The sequence below is a fragment of the Xenia sp. Carnegie-2017 genome, unplaced genomic scaffold (genome assembly GCF_021976095.1).
Source record: "Xenia sp. Carnegie-2017 unplaced genomic scaffold, XeniaSp_v1 HiC_scaffold_22, whole genome shotgun sequence".
Classification (NCBI taxonomy): Eukaryota; Metazoa; Cnidaria; class Anthozoa; order Malacalcyonacea; family Xeniidae; genus Xenia; species Xenia sp. Carnegie-2017.
Window position 1 is genome coordinate 625,836 of NW_025813485.1, and position 15,318 is coordinate 641,153.

A 15,318-nucleotide genomic window follows, 5' to 3' on the forward strand; every position below is an offset into this window, starting at 1 on the left:
CTTTCAATATTATTTTTCCTTGTTTTTCAAATGGTTTTTTAATTACATGAATAGAAATCCTGTATAAAAACCTGACTGAGAAATGCTTAATATCACTGTACATTTGCAATATCACTTTTCAAGTCTCGAACATTCAAATATTTTACTATCAAATATGAAGACAATTCAAAATTGACAAACACTTTCGAACAGGTCACGATAAAGTTTTAATTATTTTAACTGCATACAACTATACAAGAAATGAATTGTTTGATGTTTGAAACATGGTTTATCTTAAACAACCAGTCGATCATTATAAAAATACTGTAAAAATTCTCGTCAGTTCTTCAGCTGCTTTAGCTATATTTTAGTGCTTGTATCGTATAACAGTGTAAAATAAGACTTCAAATTTAGTCTTTTGTAAATTGAGGTTTAAAATATGTTTTGTTTTGTGGTGCACACATGAGCTCAAGAAGTATATGTTCAGTCCTGTATAGGCATGCTTAAACAATGTGTAATTTTTTTTTTGCATCCAGCAACGATAAAAGAAAAACAAAGAAATGCGATGATACAACATAGCATATGCTATATTCTTGTTTTAATTATCCTGTTGGCCTTTCAGTAATTGTTGTTGAATTTTCAGAAATGGATGGAATGAATAACAGGAAAACTTAAATATTCATGATGTTACTATAGTAAGATACGTTTCTCATTTTTCTTTTCGATCGGCGTTTGTTTGAAATATGACGTGACGAGAGATTAAACAAATTTGAACAGACCTGTATTAAGCAATTTTAATTTGTCCTTCAAAATGATATAGTTTGAATTAATTGTTGGCAAAAATTTCTTAGTTTTCATGCATCAACATAAACTTAGTGTCATTTTTCACAATGGGTGGTGCAAAATATAGACCTGTTGTCAAACGTCTGTTATCTTTTGGAGGGAGTTCAGCTGCGAGGATAAACTTTTCACAAATTTGATACAATTCATGACCACTATTGTAAATAAGGTACGACTAAAAAAACTTATTTACATATAATAATGAAACGAAATCAACTATTGGTTTATGAACAAAAAAGGCTGTGTTTTATGTCTTCTTGATTCATGAAATTGGAAGTTTTGCGACGTTATTTCATGTGAGTTGTACCATTATGAAAATAATAGGGTCAAAATCTATTGCAATTTCCACATTGGTTTCATGTTACCGATCTAATGCAGGAGTATGAATTCTACAAAATATAATTTCTCGCTGATTATTGTCTGTTTAGATGGTTCAATGTATGAATTGCTCGCAGTCAATGTAAGTACGCTACTTACCGTACTTTTTCAATGCCATAGCGAAGCATATGATATGCTAAAATATTCAATTATTTTGAAATAGTTGTATCGCAGCAGGGTACCAAGTTCCGGTTAATTTTATTAAACCGTAAAACAAACGTCTGTCTCTTTTGAGGCTGTCATTCAACGACCTTACGTCCAATTAAATTGACTTATTCATACCAAGTGTGAAAGTATTGGCGAAATATTCGCCATTTCAATTTTTCAGTAGACAGTCCAACTAATAAGTTGCTTGCCTAAAGATTGAATTAATCTTTTTTTTCCTAATTTACATCATCATTGTTTGAACTTGTTATTTATAGACTGCGGAAGAATGGCACGATTTGACTATATTGCGCAGCAAAATGTTTACACAAATATGGCTTTTCAGCGCGCAGTAAGCGAAGTTGATGAACAACAATCGTTAAGTTTTCATCCAACATTGTTTGTTGATGGTAGCGCAACTCATCTTCAAGGTTTGAACGTTGTTAGTGGCAGCAGTGGACAAGCAGCAGTACATGGCTACCCCGTTGATCTAAATCATACCACAAGCGCATCTCAAGTGGCATATACCAGCCCACAGTCAAATTACGCAGGAATTCCTCCCTTTTCGTCGCTACTCACTGCAAGAGATCTGTTTCTTAGGAGGGACCATCATCCCGCAGTGAATAACAATCCTGAACAAACGTTTCATCATGCTTTACAAGCGTCAGTTATAACACCTTCATTTCAAAATCATGGTTTAAGTCTTGCTATTGCAAGTCAACTGGCTAATAATGGGAATAGTGGAACTGAAGAAACTCATTCACTTACTGCACTTCGTCCTGTAAATCAAACAGAACATGTTGATGTTACTGTATCAACAGATGGTCATGCTATCCTTTCAAATACCACCACAACAATGGTTTCTAACGTGTTACCATCAACCAATCTAAAATCTGTCGCTAATTCACGAATTGAAACATTAACAAGTGGTGCTTTTACTCCCTATTATAAACAAACCGATATCAAGCAAGAACTTACATGTCAATGGTTACTTAGTAAGGGTAAGCTTGACAATTGCGTATGTGGTTGTAGTTTTACGAGTCTTGTTGATCTTGTCAAACATTTATCTAATGAACACGTTGCAAACCCGGAGACTTCAAGTCATATTTGTCGTTGGGATCAATGCTCTCGTGAAGGCCGTCCATTTAAAGCAAAATATAAACTGATCAATCATTTGCGTGTACATACTGGTGAACGTCCATTTCGTTGTCCATTTGATAATTGTGGTAAGCTTTTTGCGCGCTCCGAAAACCTAAAGATTCACAAAAGAATACACACGGGCGAGAAGCCGTTTGTTTGCGAATTTGAAGGCTGTAATCGACGCTTTGCAAACTCCAGCGATCGTAAAAAGCATTCTCATGTTCACACTTCAGACAAACCTTACATCTGCAAAGTTGGAGGCTGCGATAAAAGCTACACGCATCCAAGTTCTCTTCGTAAACACATGAAGGCACATGCGTCTGCAAAAGAAGTAGTAAGTATGACGACTTCCCTACTCGTTAGTGGCGAGACTGAAGGATTATGTCCGTCGCTGACCACAGGTGGTGGTGATACTACTTGGTATATCAGCGAAAAACTAGCAAACACAGCGGGAAATGTTGAACAATCAAATGGTAATACATCTCCAAAAAACAGACTTAATCCTGTTTTGAAAAATAACGCGTGAAGGAAAGGTTACATAGAACACATGCTCAAATAAACTTTGGCAAAATGATTCAGATTCAAATGATTATGCAGAAGTGCGCACTTTAGCTATAGAAATGAATTCAGCTTGCTACATAAAAGTCAGGCTTTTACTGCGCTGAAACGCCGTACTTTTGAGAGAACAGTAACAGTATGAGTCGAATGATGAGGGGCTTGTTGTTCGATTCATCGCAAGGTCAGGTGAAAATCATATGTTATACTTGATCTTTGGACAAAGATGTCGGCAAAAATTACTTCACAAGACCGTATCACCTGTACTTAAAGGTAAACATTACTACAAGACGCAACACATTTTAAATTCCATTATGAATAACCATTCAACCACGCGCGGGAAATATTTTGATACTAGTGGTAGTATCTCTTCGCGTTTCATACAGTTTGTTTATAAACAAGTATGCATATGTTATTGTAAGTAGAAATTATGAGAATAGATTATATTTTCGTTACGTTTATGTCTGTTTAGAAGATGAAAATATCGCTTTAAAATAGCTATGAACGTCTTTATTATTTGTTCAAAATATATATGTACTTTAATTCTTTTAAAAAATGAAAAACAATTGCTTTTTCTAAATAAAATGTTTAAATTAAGTATTTTTATGATGCCAACAATATACCGTGAAAACCAAACAGCATTAAACAATGCTGTAAATTTATTGCGCACAACATTTTCATTGTCATTCTTTAGTGCGACGAGACATACGGCTATACGCAGGTCATTGTTTAAAATACCGAAATGATTCTGGGTTCATCTACAGCGAGTCGAAATGTGTAAACTGTATAGCTACCCAAAGTGTTAGCTATCCAAAACTACGTTTCAAAGATTCGGAGAGAAGACACGGCATGTAAAATTTTTCCAACAATTTTTGCGAATTCTTGGGGTGTTAAATTTCAATTAAGGTGTTAAAAATACTTCAATGCTAAATTTTATTCGTACCTTTCAGGCACGAGTTTAAAACCCAGAAACATACAAAATATCTTTATTAAAAAATGAAAATTATAGCCAAAAACGCAAAAAATGTAATTGAAAAGCAGTACAAGTTGAAATATAATGTTATTGGTATATTGATGATCGTTTTGCTCTTTTTGATAAAAAAAGTGAACTGTAAACAATCAGTTTTATAAATATCTATAGAATGGTGGTAGAACTGCAGATATTTATTCGAAAAACCCAGTAGTTTTCTTGGTTGCGATGAAGGTAGTTACTAAGCTCTTAAATAACCGAGCTCGAGGTCTCTATGGAAATATCGGACCGACGTCTTTTTGTACATACCGATCCCATAGGGCGAAGTTTGTACAAAAAGACAGAGGTCCGATATTTCTCAGTAAAAACTGATAAAGCGAGGCTATTAAAAGGTTTATTATATGGCATTATTTGACCTGAAACAAAGCTTGCTTTCTTTCTCGTCCTTGCTGTTTTGTACGGATTGCCTTTCACTTTTCCAGTTTTCGTCAGTAAAAAATAAATCGTTTCAAATTGTATCGTTTTTGGGCGTCTAAGTTGGCTTTTTTGTGTCTGACCGTGAGGTGCTGTGACTGGGTTTAGTTCTGCTAACGTATCGTACATTGGAGAACACGCTGCTGTACTTTATACTGATATTTGTAGAAAAGTCGAGGAATGTATTCCTATTAAACTTTTGTTGTATTGTGCGCTTTGTTATTTAATCACATTGTAATCTTTCGGCGTTAAAAAGCAGCGTTCATATGTCGTTCGGTGAACTAGACTGGACTGCCCTGTCACAGCGCTTCAAGGTCAAACAGTGAAGGAGGATAAAATTTTCGTCTTATAAAATGTATTGCAAATGTTTTTAAAATAATCAACTCTATCCAAATAGATTATTTCCCTGAGGATGATAAATAATGACACAATAAAATAAGCAACTTGACAATGATTTTGTTTCCCAATACTAAACATAGAGTACACCGCACTGCATAAAAACATTCTTTCATAAAACATAGAGTACATTAATTATATATATCAATGCTCATTTTAAGTACACAAAGGAGAAGTTAAACCAAGATCGTCCAATGTTAAATCTTGACTCCATTCATACAGTTCATCTGCTTCATCTTCCCAATCTGAATCTTCAGTATTTTGAGAAAGTTTTCATTGTTTGTGATACTGTCTCTTTCATGGTCTTCACACTATTTAAAACAATGCAACTGATATTTGAATATAACTGATTTTACAATATATTATAAGAAATTCACAAAAATATTACCAGTGGACAATTTTTCTCATAACCATAGACATAATTCTTCTTCATTTTTTCAACACGTTTTTTCGCTCCTTGAGATCGACGTCCGGTGGACTTGCTACTATTTAGACATGGTTGTCTTGTATGCCGTCTGCCACCAGGACTGTTAAAATAAACATTTATTTTATGACAAGACAGATGAATAAATAAGACAAAAATCATAAAATTCACGAACAACATCCGTTCTATTAAAAGCCAAAATGAATTGTAAACGTCGTGGAAAAGGAAATATTTTCAATTTAGCGATGTTTTAATCGTTTACAGACCACTATGGTAATGAAAATCGACGGCCTATACTCTTGCACTATGAAAAAATATGAGAACTGATTTTTGAAAATTTTATTTTGTTTTGTTGGTTGAGATAAGGATGAATTAAAATAATACAAAGTTTAAATTATTATATGTATGTAACACAAAGTCCAAATCAAGGTAGCTTATTTTAGAAAATTTACAATTGAGTTTGTTTGATTTTTCAACCTGTCATTTATGATGCTGAAGAAGGTTTCCACTTTGTCTCTTTGTGCCATAAGATGTGAAAATAATCTTTCAGAAACTTTTCCACTATTTATGTAAGTTATGACATCATGCACAATGTTGTGACGAGGAACATCTTTCAAAAAAATCACAAAAAAAAATGTTAAAGAATGTGATGATAAGATATACTAGAGAAATTTTAAATTACCTTCTAAAGTCAACTGTCTCCAAAGATTAGATCTTCCACCTTTTTCTGGTGGGCATTCATCTAAATAACTCAAATACTGAAACAGAAACGAATGTAGAACAGTAGGTACATCATGACTATATTATTCAATTATATTTGTACAGTTAGCATAACTTGTTCCACATGTAAATAGTGAATCAATAATTTTTTCTCACCTGCATAACATCCTTCATTGTATTTATATCAAGTACATCTGTAATTTTATCTTGATGATGTTGGCAAGAATCAACAATAATTTGGTCATAAAATTGTCGACTCCCCATTAACCTACAAGAATCTTCGGCAGCCTAGGGCACAGAAACATTGCAGAAGTAGTGTAACCTTGATTATCGATTCTTAAAAATAAACAAAAAACACCTTTGATGCAGGCTGAATCATTTTCTTTCCACTGTAATATTTAACACCATTTTTCCACATTTTATGAAGACTTTGAAAAGTATCAAGGGAGGAAACTCAGAGCCTCCAAACCTAAATAAATTTTATGCAAGAATAAATTAAAATAACCTTTATTTCCAGAAAAATAGCTATTTTTCACTTCATTGTTTGGAATATTGTTCAACTTGTTTCTTTCATCACTTTGAAAGAGTCAAATATCACTGAACACTTGTACACTGAAGAACATACCTGAAACGAATTTTTGAATTACATGTAGGATCATTTAAAATTGCAGCTTCACAAGGTGAAAGTTTTCTCATGACTTCCTTTGTCAAAGAATGCTCCTATTAAAAAAATTAATGTATCATAAATTTCTTTACAATGTGCCCGTAGTTTAGGGAAAGTCCCAGTTATAAGGTAACATAAGCAAAAAATAGCTTTTTATGCAATGATATACACGTATGATTCAATTTCAACATTTATAACCCCACATACCGCTGCACAGATGGCATATTTAAGCAATTTAAATATCTGCTTATTTCTGTAAGAACACCAACACCTCTCAATGGTTTTTACAGCATTCACCATTTTTTCTTGACCACCACTAAGAAAATTTATAATCTTGGTTGTATTAAAAAGTTTTACATCGTACTATTTGATATGTTAACATGGCTGTGAAAGTGGAAAGTACAAACGTAAAATATTCATGGATATCTATAAAGTATGTTCGTGCTTGGTTTCAAAGAGAAACATTTAAATTTATTTATTCTGTGTCTTTCAGGTGTGCAAGAAAGATTTTTCATGCAACGAATAAGCTGTAAAAATTTTTTCCCAAAACTGTTTATCTTAATTAGATTAGAATGAGTCAAAACGTAAAAACAAAACAAAATATCCCGAGAAAAATGATAAAAATAAGTTCTTACCTATTGGCCTCCATGAACATGCATGTAAATGATGCGTTAAAAAGTTGAAATTCTTAAAGGTTTTCTTCATTTTTAAACATATCTTTTATTTGTATTGTACGCTCGTTTTTGTTGTTACAATGTTGCTATGCATGATTGCGGGCTCTTTCTGGGAGGTGCAAATTCAACAACAATAAATTTAATTAGTGGTGACTGACGGCTCTCATTTTACATCACACAAATATTTCAAATCATATTTTAAAGCTTATACTGCAGCCTTATCTCAAAATTGCTTTGTGTTTTTTTGCTTTATTCAACAAAATGCGATATAATATCAAATCTTTTTGTAAGATAACGTAACAATGGCGTTCAGCGGTATTACAACTAAATTCACGAGATCATTAGTTATAAAAATGGCGGCAATTCTCAAAGATCGATGTTTGAGAAGAATTTTTAAAAAGTTTGTTATTTTGTTGAATTATTGTCTTGTTTAATCATCATTCAATATTTCATATTCTTAACTTTAGAATAGACTTTGTAAGAAAACCTCTGCGACTTAACTTTGTGACCGGTTTGTTTAAATTTCTTATTATTTTAAATTGAATGTTCTGAATTTTCTGATTGTGCTAAAAGTTCATAAATGTATAAATAGACAATTGCTTTATGAAATTTCTTCATACAGTTTCTGGTGCTCATAATTAATATGTATTAATTAAATTTCTAGTTTGTGCCATGTTTTTAATCTTATGCTACATTTGTACCAAACATGTTTTCAAGGATACACAGTCTCCCTTCACGAACCGACTACTTACACTTGACTGTACTTTTTTTGCGCAAATTTGTTCTAGCAAAAGCTGTGATGTTTCTATCATTTTTAGATAATGGCCAACACTCTATCGACAAACTTCTTGTGGCAAATCGAGGGGAAATTGCTTGCCGCGTTATGGAGACTGCAAAAAAATTGGGAATTAGGACTGTGGCTGTTTTCAGTGATGTTGATGAACAATCAAAACATGTTAAAATGGTTAGATATGAAGAAAAAAATTATGTATGATAATTCTATAATTTAATCTCTTATTTAAGAAGCACTTTTGGTAAAGCATAATACATATCCACTCATCAGTTGTCTTAATTTTTGTGAAAAGCAGTCATTGTTTTACTTGACTATCTGAAACATCAACATACTAAGATATCAATATTGATTTTTGGTTTTATTTATTTGTATTTGGTTCCTAAACTGTCTGCTTACTATGGTTATAAATGTATTGATATATGTAGAAGTTAGGAACTGTTGATGACATTTGAAATGTTTCAAAATGTGGAAAAACATTTTCCAATAAGAAATTATGAAATTTGTTTTTTTTGAAGGCAGATGAAGCATACCACATTGGACCTGCCCTTGCAAGAGAAAGTTACCTTAAAATGGATAAAATAATTGATGTTGCTAAAAGAAGTCAAGCACAAGTAAAATACCATTTTTTCCTTTCAATATTTTTTTGAATATCAATGTTTTTCAAATTGTGTGTGCTATAAATAAACTATGAAATAAATGAAATAATTGTTACCATCAATTACAGGCTATCCATCCTGGCTATGGATTTCTTTCAGAAAAGCCAGAATTTGCTGAACTTTGCTTTAAAGAGAATGTGATATTTGTGGGGCCTCCTTCATCTGCCATAAGAGATATGGGAATTAAAAGGTTAGGGTTGATTATAATTGTTTTATTTACACAGGATGTTAATTTTTCTCAGAAACGTCAGGATGTTAATTTTTTTCTTTCTGTTGATTTAACAAATATTCTATGTCACCTACTTTGTAGCGACATGTATTATCAATGGTAATTATTGGGGGGCTAGTAATTTAAACTCTTCTATTGGTGTTCGAGTCAACCCCCGGGATTAATACTGGCCGGTATACAAATGTTGTTTGTTTGTTTGTTTGTTTGGTGTTCCAGTCACTGCAAACTTGCCTAAACGGTCAAAACAGCTGAATGGTCAAATAATTCTAATATTTTGTTCATTTCATATTCACTCTAGTACATCAAAGAAAATAATGAGTGACGCTGGAGTGCCTATCATTAAAGGTTACATGTTTGTAAATGATGATCGTCCAGGTTAATAACGATACTCCCGGGTTCAAACCATTTACTTTATTAAAGGTTACCATGGAAATGATCAATCAAATGAAAGGTTGAAAGCTGAAGCTGAAAAGATTGGGTGAGATTCAATAATGTGACACGAAGTATTGATTTTTTTAGTATTTTTAATTCTGACTATCTCGTGATTTGTAGGTATCCAATTATGTTAAAAGCAGTTAGAGGCGGTGGGGGTAAAGTAAGAATTTGAAAAATCATTGATATTGTAAGATTCATAAATTGAAACTTACAACATTGTTTTAAGGGAATGAGAATAGTATGGAAAGCTGAAGATTTTGATGATGCACTTGAGTCAGCTAGAAGAGAATCATTAAAATCATTTAATGATGACATCATGCTTGTTGAGAAATTTGTTGAATCTCCCAGGTACTTATTTAGATCTTTACCAATTAATTAATCACCAAAACTTCGTTTCTAAGCAATGTGCTTTATACGCATTAAGAGTATTGAGTAATTTCCCTTTGAGTTATGTGACGTTACTTTCGTTGTAATTAATAACATGCACAAAAGACAAGTGGTATGAAACGAATCTTTTATGTTGGCTTCACGTTTTTTGTTGTGATAAACATTTTGTTGTTTCTTGTTTTTCTTTTATAAACTTTTATTATGAATGTAAAAGTTTGTTTTATGCTGTTTTCAGACATGTTGAAGTTCAAGTGTTTGGAGATACGTTCGGAAATACAGTTTATTTGTTTGAAAGAGATTGTAGCGTTCAGAGACGCCATCAAAAAATCATCGAAGAAGCTCCAGCTCCTGGAATATCATCTGAGGTTCGTAGGAAACTGGGGGAAGCTGCTGTAAAAGCTGCAAAGGCTGTTGGTTATACTGGTGCAGGTTGTTTAATGTTTTCTTTTTAACTTCTTGTACTTACGTATTCTTGTAAAATTTACTAGAAATAATTCTTTTGCAAGAAATAAAAACTTATGAAAAATTTTATAAAATAAACACAATGAAACGCGTGCACTGATTGGTCTATAGCTGTGTTTGCATAAGCCTGTGCAAACACACTTAAGATCTTTTATTTCTTAAATATTTATATAAACATTTTTATGAATCAATTATCATTTTACAATAATTTTCCATAGGTACAGTGGAGTTTATAATGGATAAAACTCACGATTTCTATTTTATGGAAATGAATACAAGGCTCCAAGTTGAACATCCGGTGACTGAAATGATAACTGGAGTAGATCTTGTTGAGTGGCAGTTGAGAATTGCGGCTGGAGAAAGATTACCACTACTGCAATCTGAAATCATCTTGAATGGTTATTCATTTGAAGCGAGAATATATGCAGAGGACCCAGACAAGTAAGATGAGATTTTCCTGATCGTTATTTTTCCAGAACAAATTTCACATACCTCATTAAACTATCGATGAAAGATGAGAATGTTACCTATTCTTAAACACTCAATGACTACAACATATGTTTCTAAATTTGTATTTCTTGTTTTACAGTGATTTCCTTCCAGGAGCAGGACCATTAGTTAGTTTAACTACTCCTTTACCATCACGACTTGTAAGAATTGAGACTGGAGTTGTTCAAGGTTTGCTTTTCAAAACTGTAGTTTCAAGTTGCTTATCTTAAGCGTTTTGTTAATTAACTTGTATCTATTATTTAACTGACATTTATATTTGTATTATTGATCAGGTGACGATGTTTCTGTTCATTATGATCCCATGATAGCAAAACTGGTTGTCTGGTCTAAAGATCGTTCGTCAGCATTACGATTGTTAACTCATTCATTACGTCAATATAACGTACGTGTATTATAAATATCCTTATCTATATCAATGCAAAACTTTATCGTTACTAACTTTTATCAGATTTCTCACAATAACCACAGATTCGACGCGACATTATTTTCCACGACAAGTTGCTTCTCTTGTCTCGCTACTCTGAATCTTTTTCATTTAAATAAATGTTTCATGTTTTCATTGCTTTCGAGCGAAGATGAATAGATCGACTCTTTTTGTGTTGTCGGCATTCATCCAATTATTTAATGACAGACGTGTATTTTATTTTAGATTGTTGGCCTTAGTACGAATCTTGATTTTCTAATAAATCTTTCAAATCACCAAGAATTTCGAAATGGAAATGTTAACACTGACTTTATTCAGGTAATAATGACATTCATATTTATTTATTTCATTTAGTTTTTCATCCAATTTTATATGAATCATTTTTCTATCCAAAATTAATTAAAATTTGATAACATGGGTGTTGAATGTGAGGTTCATGCTGGACTATATAAATGGACTAATTAGTTAATTGTTGTAAGTGTAAAAACTAAAATCAATTATTTTAATTGAACATTAAATGAGACAAGGAAAGAAGATAATCCTTGTTTGTCATGACGTCCATGGATGGTTTTTCATGGTGAAAGATAACAGTAAATAAGTTAAATCATTAAAATAGAAACCTATCAAAAATTTATAAAACATTTTTAAGGTTGCCTTAAAGATTAAGTAAAAAAGATAGAAGCTTTTTGAGACTTTGTACTATCCTTGTATATCTTATTTTGAAACTTTTACTCCTGCAGTTGAACAGAAAAAAACCCCAAAATTTTCGGTTTTTGGTCTATAAAGTTTTGGTGCATGAATAACTAAAATATACGGTCTTTTCTGTTAACTTCAAATCTCTATTAGTAAGTTATTGGGTACAAATTCTCCCTTTGAGGGATGTTCGAATGCATTTCATAGTACATAACGTTATTTTTACGTCTACTTAACGTTGTTATTGAATATTTTAGGATTATTATAATGATTTATTTCCTGAGAAGAAATCTTTGTCTCCCGACCTGCTGGCTAGAGCTTCCGTTTATCTTATTTTATTGGAAAAAAGAAAACAACGAAAGTCATTTGATGGTACGGACGATATTGTTGATATTTTTTGCTTTATTTTGCTTATTAATGATCAATTACTTACCATTTTATGACACAGGATGAGTCGTCTATATTTTATTTTGTTTTGAGATGTTGTTTCATCATTCTGCGTAACTTTACCAACTTGCTTTCTCGCTATGTATTCAGTTGAATCACCAAATATCCTTTCGAATACTACTGGATTCTTCACTTACACACTGTCTTTCTCTTATTTTCTCTGCCACTTATCATCTCATTGTACAACTGTTTTGGTTATTCTTAAAAGAAGGAAATGGTTCCATGTGAAAATATATTACCACAGAGTCACATTTTTACTGATCATGATAGCAAATACTGATAAAGCATTTCCTCAAACAAATGTTTCTTTCCGATCAAAGATTCGCCTCTCTTGTCGCCCTCATACCACCTACTAAATATGCTACCGGAAGAAAATGATAACTTCTACCTTATTTCTCTGACTCGTTAATCAAACGCTCATCTCTTTTAAGTTTACTACTATCGATGAAAATCGCGCCCCCAAAGAAGTTTCAGCTACGATTTGAGTTGAGCGATATCTTTATTTGTTGATCTATTTATATGTAAAAACACTTGTTTCCCATCAACTCCACACGACAAACTTCAGTCAAAAATTCAGCAATATTAGTTTTTATTTCATTACGCGAAACTGAGGGAAAACTTCATCGTCAACAAATTAATGCATGTTACAGTACACATAGAGGTCCATCCACATCTCAAATCTGTCATAGATTATGGCTTTACCCTTCATAATGCATTCTTTATATTCTTCACAAAATATTTGGGGATTGATGAGGATAGTGAGAAATATACCTTTATACCACCGGATGGTGTTTAATATCCAGATAGACATGTATTGTTTAGAAACGAGACACCTAAAAATGCAATACAACGAAGTACATATTATTGAGATGGATTATTTTTACTTTATAGACATAATTTCTCCTTGGAATTTATCATCTTGTTTTCGTGTGAACAGTGATTTGTCAAGGAAAATTAGTTTGAATGATGGATATTCAGGTACATAAGTGTATTTCTGTATTCTTCTATTCTGTATACTTCTATATTTGAACTAAAGCAATGCTAACATTTGTCGTAAACAGATGTCGAGATTTTACTTTCCTTTGAAAACGACGATTCTTTTAAAATCCAGGTATTACGTATGCAATATAGAGTTATGATAAAAGTCATGCTTTTCATAAAAGTCTTCTACTTTTATAAACATGCAGTTTGTCGATAGTATTTTATCCCTCCTTACTGGTCTACTTAAATTGGCATTCAAATACATTTTATCGCTTTTGAATTTCTGGTCTACTTAAATGTATAATTATGATTTTAGAATCTTTTATCTTTTTATGGCTCGAAAAACATTAAATACTTTTGCTGTTTTAACATTTCTATGTTTTCATGATAAACACGATGTTACCTTTGCCATCTTGACATATTCACTCTGTCTATGGCTGCATATAGTGAAGTGAACAATAAAGAATATCAAAAATTAGATCACTCGTTTAATGTCACATGCAAGTTATAAATATAAATTTTACCAACTAAACGAAGCATATTTTTTGGGAGAGGGGTGGGAGGGGAGAAACGCTTTTTCTTTACCTCGTGATATTTCTTTCCTAGTAATTCATGGACTACTATTGCTGATGTAAACGAGCGCTTGTTGAGATTAATTTAATAATCGTAGTTTTATCATTCTTTATAAAATTTTGCCTCCAGTTATCTACAAAGTTGAAAACGTGGATCGTTTTTGATAGGTCGTTTTCATGGTTTACGATGTGTCCTGGTTTTTCTGTTTTCGTTAAAACAAAAATCACTGAATAAAACCTTTATGTCTAATGTGCATAAAGAAAAGCTTCCAATAACAAATTATATATTGTTGTATTATTTATATCATTTTTGCGTTTCTTTATATATTTGAAGATAGGAGACAACGTTATGAAAGGATTTGGTAATCTTGAAATAAATGGTTCACAAAAGTTGTTAAAAGTCACAATTGATGGCGTTGTTTCAAAGTTAAATGTAGTTGAACACAATAATACAATTTATTGTTTTTCTATGGTAAGAAAATGTTTATAAATTTCCAAAATGTTAAAAATTGTTGTTTGAAAATGTTAAATTTCCAAAATACATTAATTGCATTTATAATGATGATAAATTTATAATCATTTATTTACATCATTTTAACGAAACATTTTAGGAGGGAAATTATAAAGTTCATCGACTCATTCCTAGTTTTATAAAAAGTAAATGTGAAGCAATGAATTTGGGTGATGCTATTGCCCCAATGACGGGAACAATCGTCAAGGTTTGTTTTTTCTTAGTGACATGTTAGTACTTTGACTGTATAGGCAATAAAAGTTTTCTTCAAATGCAATTTATCTAGGTGAACATTAACAATGGACAAACTGTGAAGGAAGGTGATATTGTTATGATAATGGAGGCAATGAAAATGGAGGTAAGGAGATTTTAGTTGGGAAATGTTTTAACTTGCAAAGTTATAATTCAAAGTCATTAAAAATGTATTTGTAAAAAGTGTGCATTTCCAAAACTGCATCTCATGCATACATTAATTGGGTATAAAAGAAAAGTAATATCTCAAATTCTGAATTTACTATTTATGCAGCATGTAATCTGCGCTCCTAAAGATGGCCTCGTAGAAAATGTTTATTATGCCGTGGGTGACACAGTTGAAAGAAACTCAGTACTAATCTCATACCTAAAGGAAGACGAGAAAAACTAAAAAACATTTAATGTTACAAATATTCAATTTATTATAACGACAAGATAGTCATTCGCACTCATTATAGAATTTACTATGGTGCTATGGTGTGGAGATAATAGTTGACTGTGTGAATGTGCAAGTTTGCCCTAATTTTTGAGGAATATTTATGTTTTAGTAACATTGTTGGATGCTTGACTTAAGTTTCTTTAACAAATCTGCTACTATATAGAATTGA

At 32.0% G+C, this 15,318-nt stretch overlaps 3 protein-coding genes and 1 long non-coding RNA gene across 4 annotated transcripts; 2 read left to right on the top strand and 2 right to left on the bottom strand.

The window, feature by feature from the left end:
- Positions 1 to 1,558: 1,558 nt before the first annotated feature.
- LOC124445948 lies at positions 1,559 to 7,758 on the bottom strand. Its single transcript, XR_006948305.1, has 2 exons — positions 7,693 to 7,758; positions 1,559 to 1,818 (listed from the first exon to the last, which is right to left on the bottom strand). It is a non-coding gene; the product is annotated as an uncharacterized LOC124445948 (long non-coding RNA).
- LOC124445947 (zinc finger protein ZIC 4-like) lies at positions 1,828 to 3,705 on the top strand. The gene has a single exon (XM_046996731.1). The coding sequence runs from the start codon at positions 2,198 to 2,200 to the stop codon at positions 3,005 to 3,007; it is 810 nt and encodes a 269-aa protein (XP_046852687.1). The 5' UTR covers positions 1,828 to 2,197; the 3' UTR covers positions 3,008 to 3,705.
- On the bottom strand, positions 4,917 to 7,447 carry LOC124445946 (uncharacterized protein CXorf58-like). Its single transcript, XM_046996730.1, is given in 10 exon segments — positions 4,917 to 5,187; positions 5,265 to 5,403; positions 5,778 to 5,910; positions 5,983 to 6,058; positions 6,177 to 6,308; positions 6,379 to 6,431; positions 6,434 to 6,489; positions 6,646 to 6,740; positions 6,892 to 7,000; positions 7,320 to 7,447. Coding segments are annotated over 10 exon segments (927 nt in total). The 5' UTR covers positions 7,340 to 7,447; the 3' UTR covers positions 4,917 to 5,073.
- Positions 7,512 to 15,138, top strand: LOC124445943 (methylcrotonoyl-CoA carboxylase subunit alpha, mitochondrial-like). The gene is made up of 21 exons (XM_046996728.1): positions 7,512 to 7,758; positions 7,826 to 7,869; positions 8,177 to 8,322; positions 8,667 to 8,762; positions 8,876 to 8,997; positions 9,335 to 9,381; positions 9,457 to 9,514; positions 9,589 to 9,631; positions 9,698 to 9,819; positions 10,094 to 10,287; positions 10,539 to 10,761; positions 10,910 to 10,998; positions 11,103 to 11,212; positions 11,480 to 11,572; positions 12,205 to 12,319; positions 13,286 to 13,372; positions 13,456 to 13,505; positions 14,282 to 14,419; positions 14,559 to 14,666; positions 14,745 to 14,816; positions 14,985 to 15,138. The coding sequence occupies exons 1-21, from the start codon at positions 7,661 to 7,663 to the stop codon at positions 15,099 to 15,101; spliced, it is 2,172 nt and encodes a 723-aa protein (XP_046852684.1). The 5' UTR covers positions 7,512 to 7,660; the 3' UTR covers positions 15,102 to 15,138.
- The last annotated feature ends 180 nt before the right edge of the window (positions 15,139 to 15,318 follow it).